The 16,025-nt window shown below is 39.4% G+C and overlaps 1 protein-coding gene across 1 annotated transcript in view; it reads left to right on the forward strand.

Annotated features, from left to right (window-relative positions):
* CD109 (CD109 molecule) overlaps positions 1 to 16,025 on the forward strand; it is a 152,288-nt gene that overhangs the window by 8,307 nt on the left and 127,956 nt on the right. The window contains exon 3 of the mRNA XM_027768228.1: positions 15,588 to 15,616. Within this exon, the coding sequence (XP_027624029.1) occupies positions 15,588 to 15,616 (29 nt within the window). The remainder of the gene's footprint in view (positions 1 to 15,587; positions 15,617 to 16,025) is intronic.

Raw genomic sequence — 16,025 nt, forward strand, 5'->3', positions numbered from 1 at the left:
GTTTCATGCCTCATAGATCAAAATCAGTCCCTTGGTTTTTATGAAAGAAGATTAATTAGTATAATGTGTAGGCAGCTCTTCCAGGGCAGGTTTTCACAGGCAGCTTTGCCAGTAGAACTCAGTCTGGACCTGTAGTTATGTGAGAATTATTTTTAAAGGGTGTAGGCTCTTCATTCACATGTCTTTGCTATTGTGTGTGGTATTTGTGAACAGGTAGGTGGTGCCTGAGGGTAAAGGACCACAGAGTAATCACGACGTGCTTGGGTTCTAGAGTCAGGCTATCTGGATGCAGGTGCAAACCATTCCAATTCCTGGTTGGGTAGCTGTAGGGAGACAGGATCTCACTAGGCTTCAGTTCTATCACCTGAAAAATAGTGTTTTCTGCCTCATACAATGATTAGGTCGTTGGAAAACCATGACATATTTTTCTATGCAAAAATGCGCCCTGAGTTTTCTGGCAACCCAATATATGGCTACTATGAGAATGAAAAGAGTTCACATATTTAAAGTAGTTAGCACATAGTAACTGTTAAAGGAAATGGTAGCTATTGTTATTAAAAGATCATAGCATAGCAACAATTCCTGTCAAAGGTAATCTATATTGGAATGATCTTGACCTGGGAACCTTATAAAATGCACATCACTACAAACGAATGGAAAAATTTAACATGTTAAATATGGAATTTTCACATAATGCCAGAGACTTTATGCATGAAGTTTAATTTCAACAACCTTATGAAGTAGGCACTACTATTTTCATTTTGGAGATGAGGAAACAGGCTAAGAGAGAACAATTAATTTTTCTGAGTTAATCCAATTAGTAAGTGGTGAAGCCTGAACTTGAAGTTAATTCAAGTTCAGAGACCATAAGGTATTCTACTGCCCGAAAGAGAGTGATATCACACAGAGTAGAACACATATATATATTTTTTTCGGGGTGGGGGGAGGAGGCTTTATTTTGGGATATTGATGCGATAGTGTGTAGTCAGATTCCTCTAAGTAATTTTTCACATTTGCTTGCAATAGTTAGACCTAGATCTACTGAAATCTAATTTGGATCTAAGAAGTGCAAGAAAAAAAAAAAGAAAAATAAAAATACCAGATCCTCCTCTTAATTTACTTTAAACTTGTTTTAGGGTTGGAAAGATAAGCCAGTTCAGTCACCTAATTTGTGGCCAAGGAGATGGAGGTGAGGTGTGGTGTTTGAGGACTTACCCAAGGTCAGAGTGCTTGTGGGAAACAGATCTCAGGTCCTCAAATTTGTAGTTCCATTATATGCTATTTCCATTATACTCTAGGAAACTTTGCTAACATATGGAGAACTGAGTGTAAGAACTAGGCTATATTTGCAATTGTTGATTCTACTGATGTGGAAGTAAAAAAAAGCTAACTAAGGAGTTTTAAAATGCTTACTTGAATATTTGTACAGGTTTCTTATTTCAGCTCAAGGTGGAATTGCTCTTTATGGACGAATGGTTCTGCATAAGAAATGGGGCAGGGCTAAGAGTTTCATAGATTTTTTCAAAACTAAATTCTATTATTGTGTTTCTCAAAGTGTGAGTTGGGAATATTAAGAATGCAGATTCATATCCCCCCTCTAGATGTGGATAGGGTCCCGGAATGTACTTCATGCTCATCCTTCACCACAGGTGAGTCTCAGCACTTTATAAAAAGGGAACAACTGTCCGTTAGTATCTTACAAATTGTGCTCAGCCAAGTACTGGAAAGCCAGAGAGCAAGTGGCATGCCCTTGCAAGTCTGTGATGATTCATGGCAGCCAAGTCAAGGCTCCTCCTACACTTCGGCCTTTCAAGCAGTCCCCAAACCTAAGCATTGGTTGTTAGTTTTCAGATGTGGAGAAACATATCTTGGGGTTTGACTGTGAATCAGTGATTGGGTGAAGTTAAAAGTGAACACACTGATTCTTTAAACTCCAAATTAAACATGTGCTGCTCCTCTTCTAATTCTGAATGAGTCACTGTCCTAGTGACTCACTGAAGGGCTGTGGTGGAAACAGAAATCAGATCCCGTAAGAATTTGGGCTGGGTTACTGTCAATCCTTTATATTCCTTTGAGAGGGTTTTATTCTGCTGGAGCTAGTGTTTCCCTGATGATATTTCCCCCCTGCTAATTTAGTTTATTGATTATTTGCTGTATGTGAAACATGAATGAATGGGGGTGGTAAAGAAGAGGAAAGGAGACACTGGAGGAGATTCAGAGGTTTCAGAAGGGTAACATATAATATTAAAAGTACAAGAGGCTGGAAGAGTTTTTATTTCTTGTTTACATAAGGAATTCAATGTGGTTTGTAAATAGTGCTTCTTGGGAGTGATCCTGTGCCTGGTACTGTTACCTTTTATTTCCAGAGCTGTACAGATGTCCATTCACAAATGTCCCACCTCTGATGACACATTTGGCATTTGGGGGAACGGTTGTTTCACATAGTAGAGAAGAGAAGGGTGTGCCGGAGGAAAGAGCTGATGTCTGGGAGTGGCAGTCAGTCATGTGAAGGAAACAGGGGTTTGTGTATGTGTTTTCTGAAAAGATGTTTCATTCTGCTTTGGATGTGAGTTTGGGGACACAGCCAGGTGGAGATGTCTAGTATATAGTTTTGAAATTGTGGCTGAGTTTATAGAGAGTGTAAGGCATTGTTTTCATAGAGGCAGACGATATTTGTAGTTCTAGAAACACATGAAATACACAAGAGAGAGCTCATAGAAAGAACAAGTTTGATGACAGAAGTTTGGGAGGAGGAAATAATTCAGTGAAAGGAGAGACAGGAGCAGTCAGAGGTGGGTAGATTGAAGACAGCGACATGCCTCAGCAGCCAGGGAAAGAAAAATTTCCAAGAAATAAGATTTCAGTGTTACCAAATATCCTTGAAGGTCAGAGAAGATGAAGATGGAGGAAAGAACCCCGGTGACCCTCAAGTGAATGATTTTAAGTTGCATGTTGGGAGCAAAAGCAAGTTTTAAGGAATAAATGGATGATGAGAAAATGTAATCAGTGGGCTGGTGATGCAGAGTGGGGTGCAGGATGTGCAATTCCCACATGGGAAAGGTCCTGGGTTTGCATCCTGGGAACTCCTGGAGCACACTGAATGCACATGCATGCCTGTGATCTGAATCAGCTGAGACTGGACATGGGTCATGGCATGAAGAACCCTGTTGGGGATGCCTGTATCTCTGTCTCTGGCAGAAGAAATAAGAAAACATACTGAAAAAAGAAAAGACGTAATCAGAAAGTGTTCCCATCTTTCCCAAAATTTCTGTGGTTGAAAAGAGAGGTGGATGAGAGGGGATAGTTGAGGGTAGAACCGATTAATTCCAGGGGAAGAGGTAGATAATTCGTGGGTCAGAAGTGGTAGGATCTTGTCTAGAGGCTTTTTTTTTATGTTAAAAATGTGTTTTCATTTGATGAAAGAAAGAAATAGAAGAGACTGAATAAGGAAAATACTATTGGGTTGTTTTTCTATGCAAAAATGCATCATGACTTTTCCAACAATCCCCTATTTTAAGGTATGAAATTGAGATAAAGAATAAAATTTAAGTAAATTTTTAGGAAAACTTTGCCCTAGTTAACTATATACATTCACTTAACACTTTGAATATATTTTCCCATTCTTTCTTTGCTTGCATTGTTTCCAGTGAAAGGTCCGATGTTAACCTGATAGGATAACCTTTGTAAGTAACTTGACGTTTCTCTCTTGCCAATTTTAGTATCTTGTCTTTGTCTGCTGTTTTGGTCAATCTAGCGATGATGTGCCTTGGAGAAGATCTTATTGCATTATTTTCATTTGGGGTCCTTTGCATTTTCTGGAGCTGGGTATTTGAATGCCTCTCTAGGTTTGGGAAGTTTTCTTTCAGAATTTTATGGAATACATTATCGATGCCCTCATTATTTTCTCCACCTTCTGGGATACCAATTATCTGGATGTTTGAGCACTTAATGGTATTTAGTATTTCTTGTATCTTAGTCACTTTTCTTGGGGGGGTTTCTTTTTGGTGAATTTTTCTAGGTCAGAGGTTCTGTTTTCTACATCTGAGATCTGATCTTCCACATGATCTAATCTGCTTTTAATACTTTCAAGGGATGTTTTGATTTCCTGTATTACAGCCTTCATTCCTAACAGTTTCATTTGATTCTTTTTTATGGTGTGTATTTTCTCTTTCAAATTGTGCAAGAATTTCCTCACCTCCTGGAGTTCATTGTCTCATTTCTGCATCTTCTGGAGTTTGTTGTCTTTCTTCCTTTGCATCTCTGTTAGCTTTGTCCCTATGAATATTCTAAATTCTTTATCTGACATTTCCATGAGTTCCATTGTACTGTGTGTGGATGATGAGTTATTCTTTTTTCCTTGGGGGAGAGATATTTTCTTGGCTTCTCATATTTCATGTGCCTGAAGTGGTGTCTGGCCATCTGATGGATTATACGTTTTTCCTGATTTCTTGGAGTTAAATTTGAGTGTTCAGATGCATGCAGGAGGAGGTGATCTGAAGTCTCTCTGCAGTTCTATTTTTCTCCCTTTGTGCTGCAAGTTCCATGGGAATTGAGGATGATTCTGATCCTGTCTAGATCTTGGGATCTGGAGGGTGAAGTCTGAGCAGAATATCTCCAGTTTCCCTCCTTTCAAATTGTATAACTGGCCACATCTTTTTAGGCAGGATAAGTCCTGAAAGTGGTGGCAAAGCAGAAAGGAAAACACTGGATTGGAGATAATTCTTAGTGGTGCCCTAAACTGGGTCACTGCTGAATGGTGGTAATTTGGAATACAAGGGCTGGTACTTGAATTGGTGTGGGGGGAGGTGACCCAGAGAGAAGAGAGAAGAGTATGGGTAGTAATTTTACTGCTGCCATGTTCTCAGTGTAAGAAGTAGATGGAGGGACCAGCAGAGAGTGTAGTGGTTACATCGCTTGACTTCCACATGGCCAACCATGGTTTGAGTCCTGGGCCCAGTGGCTAGAAACTCACCTGGGTGCGTATGCATGTGTGCCCAAAATCCTGAGAGGAGAATGAAGAAGAGATTGTAGAGTGGTCATCCCCTCTGGGGGGCTAATTTATTGCTTCCTGTCTCTTTGTCTGGTGAGTGTACACATCCTATAGTAAAAAATCTCTCTTTCAAAAAAAGAAGTGGATGGATGTCTTGTTCTGGGCTAAGAAAAGGTGAAAGGTGCAGTGACAAAACTTGAGCAGGACTGTTACAGTGCATTTTGGTCTTCCTCTACCTCTGCTGTTCTCCACTTTCCTCAGGAGAATTCTGAGATGACTTTCTTCACTGGCAGGACTCAGGGTGAAACTGGCCAAAGAAGGTTTAGTGGGAGGGAGGGGAATAGAGTAGATACATAGTGGATAGGTCTTCGTGTCTTTAGTTCTGAAGAAATTATTCAGTTTTCAATTAAAGTCCAAAACCTGAAGTGGTGAGAGCTTAAAAACAAATGGGAACGAAGGTTTTTAAGAGCACCTCGTAGCTTCCTTTCGGCAGGGCAATGTTAGTAATTTATGTTCATGAAAATGTAATTCCCAGACATGACTTAGGATTACACACTTAAATTTCACTGAATTATGTGTTAGGTCTGTTTAAGAATATAATTAAGACAAGGCATTTATTATTTTGAGCATTTCAAATATTTATTAGACACCAAATTGTATATGGCACTCTGCTGGGTGACCTAAGTATTTGGTGACTACGAAAAGTTCTTGCCCATTGCTTTCCAGGAAAGCAAAGTTCTCTCCATTTCATGTGCCAGCTCGAGTTGATGGTAGAAGTTGCTTGGAGTGCTGTGTTGACAGTTTCGGAGTAAAGTGTGGGTTTGCTGGATTAGAGGGCTGGGTGGATTAGTTGTGTCTGCCGTGCACATGGGTGGGGGAGTATGGTATGAATACTATGAATGATTTTCATGGGCTGAAGAGGGATGGTGGCCTGCATAGCTACTTCGGGACTCGTGGTGATAAGAACACAGATAAGAGAAAAGATGAATGAGTGTGTGTATCCACATACAAACATGAGAGTGCAGTGAACTGTGGAAGAGGGATGGAGGGAATGAGATTGTGTTTGGACTGTTGTTTTGGAAGAAATAGCTGTGTCTGTTTTACCCTGTTTGGGAGGCATAGTGCTCTGAGCTACATTGAAATTGAACCCTAGCATTACCTAATTGAACCCCACATCATCTAATAATAGTTCCTACATAATAGCTTTGCTGTGAGGATTAAATGAGATAATATGGAAGCACATTGAAATTGAACCTAGATTACCTAATTGAACCCTGGCATCATCTGATAATAGTACTTACATAATAGGATTGCTGTGAAGATGAAATGAAATATTTTAGAACTACACCATCCACTATGGTAGCCACTAGACATGTGGCCTTAAGCACTTGAAATGTAGCTCGTACAAATTGAGATGGGTCGTGAATATAAAATTCACTGGACTTTGAATACATAGTACTAAAAACTGAAACAAAACTCATAATTTTTTATATTGATTACATATTCAATGATAGTATTTTGAATACCAGCTGGAGGTGTGGTGGTTAAGGCAGCTGGATCCCACATGGCTGACAGTGTGGTGTGAGTCCTGGACCTGAAGGCTTGAGAAACACGCTGGGTGCATGTGCCCAAAATCCTGAGAGGGGAATGGAAAAGAAGGGATTGCGGCAAGGACATCCCTCTCTGAGGGGCTACTTTCTCACTTTCTCTTTCTCTCTTTTTCACTCTTTCTTTGTTTCTCTCTGGCAAGTGCATGTGCTCTATAGCAAATTAAAAAATAAATGTCACCTGGCCCATCTACAGTGGCAGGATGCTGCTGTTGGGCAGGCTGAGCCACATGGAGGTGGGAGGTTGATTCCTGGCCTACTCTAGAGAGCTGGGTGTGGAGATGCATGCTGTAGCCCCGGCTACTTGGAAGGCTGAGGCAGGAGGATTAAGACATGGTGAGGACCTGTCTTAGTCCCTCTCCCCCACACCCCTCACACACATGAACTTCACATTTCTTTCATTTTCTAAGCCTGCTTTGAAATGCTTATCACAGTGCCTGTATATGGCAAACACTCAGGGAATGTTAGCTATGCTCTACCTCACATTTTCTGATATCAGATGTTAATACTGATGCCTCTCTTTGCAGCACAAGCCTGTGGCACGTCTGGGTGGGTGTCATTGTTGATGACTGATTTTGGTTCGAGTGGACCAGCAATCTTATTCCTTCTCCCTTGATGAAGGAGGAAGTCTCCCTAGAAAGAGAACTGTACTTCAGAGGTGAAAAACTATTTTTGTAAAAGGCCAGACAGTAAATGTGGGTTTTGCCAACCTTATGGTCTTTATTACAACTACTCAACTCTGCCTTTTGTATTTTGAAACACCCACAGACAGTGAGTAAACAAACGAGTATGGTCATGTACTAACAGGACTTCATTGACGAGGACGCCGAAATTCGGAGTTCATGTAGTTTTCACTTTTCATGAAGTATTGTTCTTCTTTAGATTTCCTCCTGTTATTTAGAAGTGTAAAACCTTAGTTCATGACCTGTGGAAGAACCAGACTGTAGCTTGCCAGCCCTGCCATAACAAGTGCTCTGTACTTTCAGCACCCAGGAACTTTGCTTGCTTCCTAGGTTTTCATTTTTATTTAACCTAACATTTAGTTTAGACTGTACCACTTTATTTTATTTTATTTTTGGTGGGGTTTTGTTTGACCTGCTTTTCACTCAGTAGCCTAAATGGAACAAAGCATTATTTATGAAACTCACATATTGAAATATTTGTAAGTAAGGGAGACTGAGGAGAAAGAAAATTAAAGATGTAAGGGACTGAAGGAGATTTTTTGATTTGCTTTGTTTTATTTTGCTTTAAATACTTGTTTTCTGTATAGATTGAGTTCACTGAATGGGTGTTAAGCCTTAAAATGGCATTAAACTATGAACCAAATGTATTGTCTTCAAAAGTTTTGTCTTTCTTGAGTTTGTCATAAAAAACCCCATCTCTCACTTTGTTGATCTGCATATCAAAGAAGATGCTCAATAAGAGAGAATATTTAGTAAATTAGTAAAGAAGTAAAAAATTTCAGTTAAAAAAGTGGTAATAAACTCGTTCAGTGCTACATTTGACTGAATAACCAAGGGCTGCCCAAAATAATTAAACAGCCAACACTAGGTCAGATATATCTAGAGTGGTAGCTCCATTTTTTTCATAGAGTATTTCTAGACCTAGTTGGATTTCCAATTATACACTACTCCTTCCCTTCGACAGTTCTCCAGAACTTTTTGGTGAGGACAGATGTTAGAAGAGGCAGTATATGGTATTACAGAGTGTGTTTAAAAAGTTAAGGAAAGGTTAGTTTTTGTGTATGCTTATTACACAATTTAAAAATAGCTTTGACTCTATTTGTAAATCAAATGGCCAGTTCTCAGGCTGTGCCAAGCTTGAAGCCTTAAAACAAGGTTTCTTTTGAATTGCTTAGGCGGCTCTGGAAGGAGGAAGCATCTGAAAGGGTTTTGAGATGACTTTCTTTGGTTATTCACGAAAATGATTGGAGTTTTGTTAAGTTATCTGCAGTAATGGTAAAAAGAACTTTACATAACAAACTATCTTTAGTTAGTAATTTAAGAGTGTGCCATGTTTTAAGAGGTGGGGACTATTTCCCATGTCTGAGTGGAGGGAAAAAAATATTCACAACAATTTGCAAATACCATCTATTTAATTCTCAACCTAGCAACAGCAGAGAAAGAGATTATTATTCCTCATCTATACTACCCTCCTTTCTGCCTCCCATTTTATGTTTTGGTAGTGTAAATTATTGCTAGAATGTTAGAACTTCTAAATAAGTCCTATGCTAGGGCTTAATAAGTGCCTAGGAAATTCCAAGCCGTATTTGTAAATTTATAGGGAAGACAACAAATTGAAAAAAAAATGTCAAGTACTCAAAACTGACCTTTTAGTAAGGACACATGAGACCAGTGAGTAGGTCTTAAATTGGATCTCTGTACACATCCTCCGAGTAGCTCCCTTTTAACCACCACACCACCTGCCATCCCTGGTCAGAGGTAGGTGGGATGCCTCTGTTCCTCCACTTCAGCTTTTGGGTGGAGCTTATTTCTGGCTCTGTATCTTTTCTGGGACTGTGAACAGATGTGGTCATGAGTCTGAGCAGTGGGGCCCAGGCATGCAGTTGACCCCCTCTTCCAACTTCTCTCTAATGAGAAAATTCCTCAAAGGTTTGCGTTGACTACTAGCTACATTAAAAAAAAAAAAAAAAAGGTTATACTCTGAAATGACATTTTTTGTACTTCAGATCTGGTTAGCTTGTTTTGCATTGCCAAAAGGCTCATAATTAATCAACCTATGAGATTTATTTGGATTATAGGCTCCCAGATGTTTTTTACATTTTCCTGGCTTGGTGTCACTTGGATAAAAATAAATGGCCAGTCTTTCCCTCCCCTTAGTCTTTGTGAATTCTCCGGAGTCAGTGAGAGGTGGGGGGGGGGGTAGACCAGGATAGAAAGGAAGCACCTCATTTCCTCCAGTCAATGAGCCAGCAATTAGCCAACCCTTGATGATTTATCTGGAAGTAAAGAAAAACAATTAACCCTTGGTAATAGAGGGTACTGCTTTGGTGGAGGTTCAACTCCCTGCAGTTTAATTTTTTTCTGTTTTGTTTCACTGTGGGACACAGTGGTGGATATTGCACTGTGCTGCCCAGATCCCATTTCGGGGCAAAGGAGTGATTCCCATAAGCTGCTGGAAGGGTTGCAGCCCACTGCCTTCAAACCAGCCTCCTTTGGTGAATGTGCCAACTAGAGTCACCTCAGAATACATAGGTTCTGGTGACTGATTAATGTCATATTGAAGAGAGAAAGGCATTCAAGGTGACTGAGATTTTGAACCTCTGTTACTGAGGAAGTGGTGATAGCAACATGCATAAACAGGTTATTAAGCTGGGAACTTTTACAATAATTAAAGGTATGTGCAATGAAAGAACAAGAGTGCAGCTGCTTCTTAGCCTGAGGGTCAGTGTAGATCAGTGGTTTAGAGCTTGGACCCAAGAGCAAGGTTGCTGGGTCAGAACATTGGCTCCACGACTCCTTGTCTGTGTGACCCCAGGCAAGTCACTTCACATCACTGTGACCCAGGGTTCTCATTTGTAAAATAGGGATAATATTGTACTTAATTGGATTGTTGTTAATACATGGAATGCTTTTAGAATACTCTCTATATAAATAATATCTATTATTATTATTTTATGTCATCAGGTATATTGGTCATTTTACAGTTTCCAAGGAAAATTAAATGGTCTACAAGCTTCCTGGCACCAGGGACTAACCTTCTGAAAGACACTCCCTCTATGGCTTGAGGGGGTATTGGTTGGTCCCAGGATGATCCAAGAATACCACATTCACCTCATTTCTACCACTGCCATGCTGTAGTATACAATGAAACAATCACACAACAATAGGGTTTGACTCCTGTGAGAACCTAATACTGCAGCTGGTCCAACAGGATGCAGGGCCCAGGTGGCAGTGCGAGCGATGGGGAGCAGCTGCAAACACGATGAAGCCTTGTTAACGTGCCCACTGCCTAACTCCCCACCGTACCCCTCTGCTGCTGGGGGAGGGAGGAAGAAGGGGATCAATAAGCCAAAGATGAGTACCAGTCAATGGCCCGGGCATGGGGACCTCTGTTCTAGGTCAGTGCTGTTCAAGAGGAGCATAATTTGACTACTTAAGTAACTGAAAATTTTCTAGGAGATGCTATATTAAAAAGTAAAAAGAAATAGGTGAAATTGATTTTAATACTATATTTTATTCAGCCCAATAATTTATACATATTATCAGTTCAACATGTGTGTAATCACTATAAAATTATTAAAGAGATATTTTACAATTTAATTAATTCTTTTTTTTGTTTTTGTTTTTTTTTGGAGAGGTTTTTGCTATAGGGCATGTGCACTCATCAGAAAGAGAGACAGAAAGTGAGAAATCACCCGCTGGGGACATGGCCACACTGCAATCCCTTCTCCATTCTCCTCTTGGGATCTTGGGCATGCACACACACATGCACGGGATGAGTTTAAGCCAACAGGTCTGGGACTTGAACTGCGGTCGACTACATGGGAGTCCAGTGACATAGCCGTTACGCCAACTTCTGTTCCCTACATTTTTTTTTTTTGGTCCTAAGTCTTAGAAATATGGGCTGTATTTTGCACTTGCTTCAGAAGCCCAATAACCATAGTGACTGGAAGTGAGTATAGAGGATTTCACAATTTCAGAGGTTAGCTGGTCAATCTTGTTTGTTTCAAGTGTTCCAGTTCTATTGCTATGAAACAAGGCACCCTAAAATTTAGTAGATTAAAACAATGTTTTATATTTCTCATGATTTTTCACCCAGCTTGTATGCATTAGATTCTTGCCTGGATTAATTATTACTAAGATAGTCATGAAATTTTCTATTTCTATGACTCCTTTATTAGTTGGAGTTTTTGGGTAAGGAAGAACTTGTCTTCTCCCTCATTTAGTCATTTTAAAAATTATATAGCAGTAAGAACTCCAAGATCTTTGTTTTACTTAGCAGGTTATAACACAGTATTTATTTACTGTTCAAGTTGTCTGGCCATAATATGTATTTATATTTTACTAGAAATATTTAACTGTTTTTAATTAGCTATTAGTATAATAAAATAAATGTGTCACCTAATTTAAACATTTAAAGTAGTAAATTGAAAAATATTCTGTGACATAATGACTATAAAGTTTTTAATTTGAGAAAATATTTTTTCTCGACATGTGGTGGGGTACCTGTTAAGTTCAGAGCAAATTCTGCTAAATGGACAATATTCTCAATTCCATTCTTCACATATTGAAATAGTTAGGGATTTTAACTCAAATATCTCACAGGGGCCTGTCTTTTACTTGCAAAGCAGCATGCCATGCTGTAATCCCTTCTCCTCCATTCTCCTCTTGGAATTTTGGGCACACACACACATGTGTCTGGTGTGTGTTTTGAACTGCTGGGTCCAGGATTCAAACTGCGGTTGACTACTTGAGAGTCCAGTGACATAACCGTTACTCTATCTGCTGGTCTCTCAAATAATGTTTTTATAAGACAAAAACTGTCAAGTAAATTGACATGTATGGTTCTTTTGGAGGCCTCACCAATTTTGGTTACTGAAATAGTGTAGGGTTATCCAATTCCATGTTAATTCAGTATAAACTATAAATCTATCCAATTAAAGACAAGTTTAATGAGCAGAAGTTTTTCCTGCAAGTTGAGATATTCACAAAGCACAATTGGTATCTATCTAAAGGTTATGTTGAAGAGATATCTGTATTCTTATGTGTATTGCAGCATTTTTCACAATACCTAAGATGTGAATGGATAAAGAAAATGCAGTATGTATACACAATGGAATACTATTTAACCTTAAAAAAGGAAGAAAATCCTGTCTTTTATGATGACATGGATGAACCTGGAGGACATCATGATGGTGAAATAAGTCAGGAGTAGGAGAAACCTATACTCTTTAATCTTACCCATATGTGGAGTGTGAAAAATTCAAACTCATAGAAACACTGGGAAAAATGTCAGTTTTGCCCCATCTTGGCTCACCAATTACTGGATTCATGTTGACCTCTACTACTTTGCATTTGCTGCTCCTCTGAAAGAAGCTTCCTCTACTTCCTCATTGGGCTAATGTCTCTTTGTTCTTTAACATTAGACACTGGCATTGTTTCCTCTAGGTGCCCTCCCTAGATTTCTCCAATGTGCTCCTTGTTCTAGCTCTATTACAGCCCTTCCATGTTGAATCACAAGGGACTTCAGAAGGTTACTGGAAAAATGGAATAATGCGTGAACTTATTTATTTTTTCAAAAACAAATAACATTTATTTTAAAATTAAGACAAAGGATAAGATCACTCATATATAATACATATATATAATACATATGTATATGTATGTGTGTCTATATATATATATAATAGTTTGCATTTATTTTGATGCAAAAAATTTTCGAGATCTGTGTATAGTTTTTTTCATAATGCACATTTTATGTGAACTTTTAAAACAAATTTTGACAGAGGGTACATGTATTTGCCAGAGAGACAGGGATAAAGAGAGAGAGTGAAAGTGAGAAAGCACCCCCCATGGGAGATGGTCATGCTGCAATCCCCTTTCTTCCATTTTTCCTTTTGGGATTCTGGGCATTCATGTACATGTGCCAGGCCTTTACTTTAGGCTGTTGAGTCTGAGATTCAGATTACCTGGTTGGCCATGTGGGATTCAGCAGCCTTAACTATCACACTACTGTCTGGCTCGTCCATGAAATTTTAATGACCTCTCATATATTTGTTCAATTTTTCTTTCTTTTCCCCCTTTTAAAAACACTTTTGATCCAATGTCCTATTAAGAATCCTTGTCTTGGGCCAGCAGGTGGCATGGTGGTTAAGGCTCTGGACTCCCACATGATTGACCATAGTTTAAGTCCCAGACCTGGTGGGACTTTCTCACTTTCCCTTTCTTATTCTCTCTGTGTGTCTTTCTATAGTGAGCATACATGCCCTATAGCAAATTTAAAAATAATGAAATAAAATAAATAATTAAAAAATGAACCTTGATTTTTGCTTTCTATGGTAATAAAATTGGATAATTTGGATCTATTCTAACTTGATCTATACTAATGATGATGATGAGTTGCTTATCTGTTCCTGAAAGCATGTTTATATTTCATTGAGGCCTGTTGGGGTAGTGTTCTTTTTTTTTTTTTTCCCAGAGGTTTTCACTATAGGGCACGTGCTCTCGCCAGACAGACAGAGAGAGACAGAGAGACAGAAAGCGAGAAATCACCCCCCAGGGTGGATGGCCACGCCGCAATCCCTTCTCCACTCTCCTCTAGGGATCTTGGGCACGCATGCACACGTGCCCGGCGTGAGTTTTAAGCCACTGGGTCCGGGACGTGAACTGCGGTCGACTACCTGGGAGTCCAACGACATAGCCATGATGCTAACTGCTAGTCCCATGTTGGGGTAGTGTTCTTTCAAGTAGGTGTGCACACATCTGGGCGTGTATAAGACCATTTATAAGGATGACGGTAGAAAATGTACTAACATTTATTTCTATTATTTTATTGAGCACAGTTCTAATATTTAGATACAGTAAATATTAATTTCTTCATTTTTAGAGAGATTTTTGCTGTAGGTCATATGTGTTCACGGGAGAGACAGAGAGAGACAGAGGCAGAAAGCAAGAAATCACCCCCCCAAGGGAGATGGCCATGCTATAGTCCTTTCTCCTCCTCTTGGGATCTTGGGCACGCATGCATGCACACACGCCCGGCGTGAGACTTAAGCCGCCAGGTCTGAGACTCGAAATGGTTGACTATATGGGAGTCCAGTGATGAAACCATTACTCCATCTGCTGGTCTCAGGAAACATTATTTTTTAATATTTACTATCTTGGTTGAGAGGACACATATATAACTATAAATCTAATTTGACATTGACAATGTGTACCAGATGCTTATTACTGGAGTGCTCCATCATAAAGATTCAAAGACCATTGCTTTAGAAGCATGCTGACATCCCCAGTGGGCAGCTCTTTAGACTTTCTGACACTGTAATGGCTAACCTAGATCAAGTGTTTCCTGCGTGGCAGCTGCTGTTCTATATACTTTACGGGTATCAGTGTACTCCTCACAAGCAGCTGGTGAGATTGGTGTTAGTATCACTCTTATTTTATGGATAAAAAGAGTTCAGTTGGAGAAGCAGGTGGCTTGTTCAAGGACAGGGCTAGTATGTGGCAAACTCATGATAGAAATGATGCACATGGTCTGGTCCCAGAGTCTAATGCTTAACTCCTGCTCTGTACTGTGCATTGCTCTGGTGCTTCTCTGCTCTCACATGGGGACACATCTGGCTTCCAGAGAAGAGGGACCATGTCTGTCTTGTTCTTTGTAGTGCTCCTCATAAATAGTGCTGAAATGAATAAAGGAACGGGGGGCCTGTCATCACCTCTGATGGGAACTTTGGATAAGTACTCCTATTTTTAACTTGAACTCATTTTTTTCTTGAGATAAATAACAGAATCTGAGAAATTGGCATGAATTAAATTAGCATTCCTACATTTAGAAATTTTATATGAAAAACGTCTGCTTTAGCCTAATACCCTGAGTCAGTTATGAATCCCAGCCCACCCCCAACATGACTAATGCCTTCCTTTTCTTTCTTATCACGAGGGTATGAGAACATAAGGAATAAACCTCAGATTCTCTCTGTACACAGAGTAAAGTGTCCCTCAGACATGTAAAACCTTAAAACAGCAAAAAAGGCAGCAGTGGCAATGATAAAAATGACAAGGGCAAAGAGAAGAACTTACTGTCTTTTGGGTTCATCACTGATACACTTTTAATCCTGAACCTTAATTCTTTGACACAAGGATATGTAGTAATTTCTCTGGTGTTCTGGGCATTAATAAAATTCTTCTGGTTTGAGCATATAAGTTTACAATTCTGTGTACATCAAAAAGAGTGTTAGGGGAGTTTTGTAAGTTTCATATTGTTATATTCGAATTATGAGACTATTTTCTTCCCAATTTTCCTTTTAGGTTCTTTCAAGACACTTGTTCTTCCGTCGGTAAGTAGCCATTTAAAAAAGTTTGAGAGCTAGATTGCATCAGCGGGCTAAATAAAAATGAACATTTTATATATTGACTTACATTTCTTGTTTGTTTGACTTGAGTTTAGTTGAGCCTTCAGATTATTTAAGAATAATAGTACTTCAGAGAGAGTTATAGACTCTTCTAGTCCTAGCACAGAGTTTCCTCAAACTGGCCTAGTCTCTTCAGCAAGAACTCGGGCTGGTTTGGTCCTGCTTCTGCCTTAATGAGCCCTATGGTCTTGAGAAGGTAGATGAACGCTCCATTCCTCCATTTCTTGCCTTGAAAATGCCAGTGCTATGCTGGCATATCGGAGCCTGAGGCTAAAGGAAAAGTCATACTAATACTGATCCTGTATTTATTTAACAGATTTTTTTTTCATTCATC

Source organism: Tupaia chinensis, unplaced genomic scaffold, assembly GCF_000334495.1.
Source record: "Tupaia chinensis unplaced genomic scaffold, TupChi_1.0 Scaffold145685_1, whole genome shotgun sequence".
In the NCBI taxonomy this organism is placed as follows: Eukaryota; Metazoa; Chordata; class Mammalia; order Scandentia; family Tupaiidae; genus Tupaia; species Tupaia belangeri.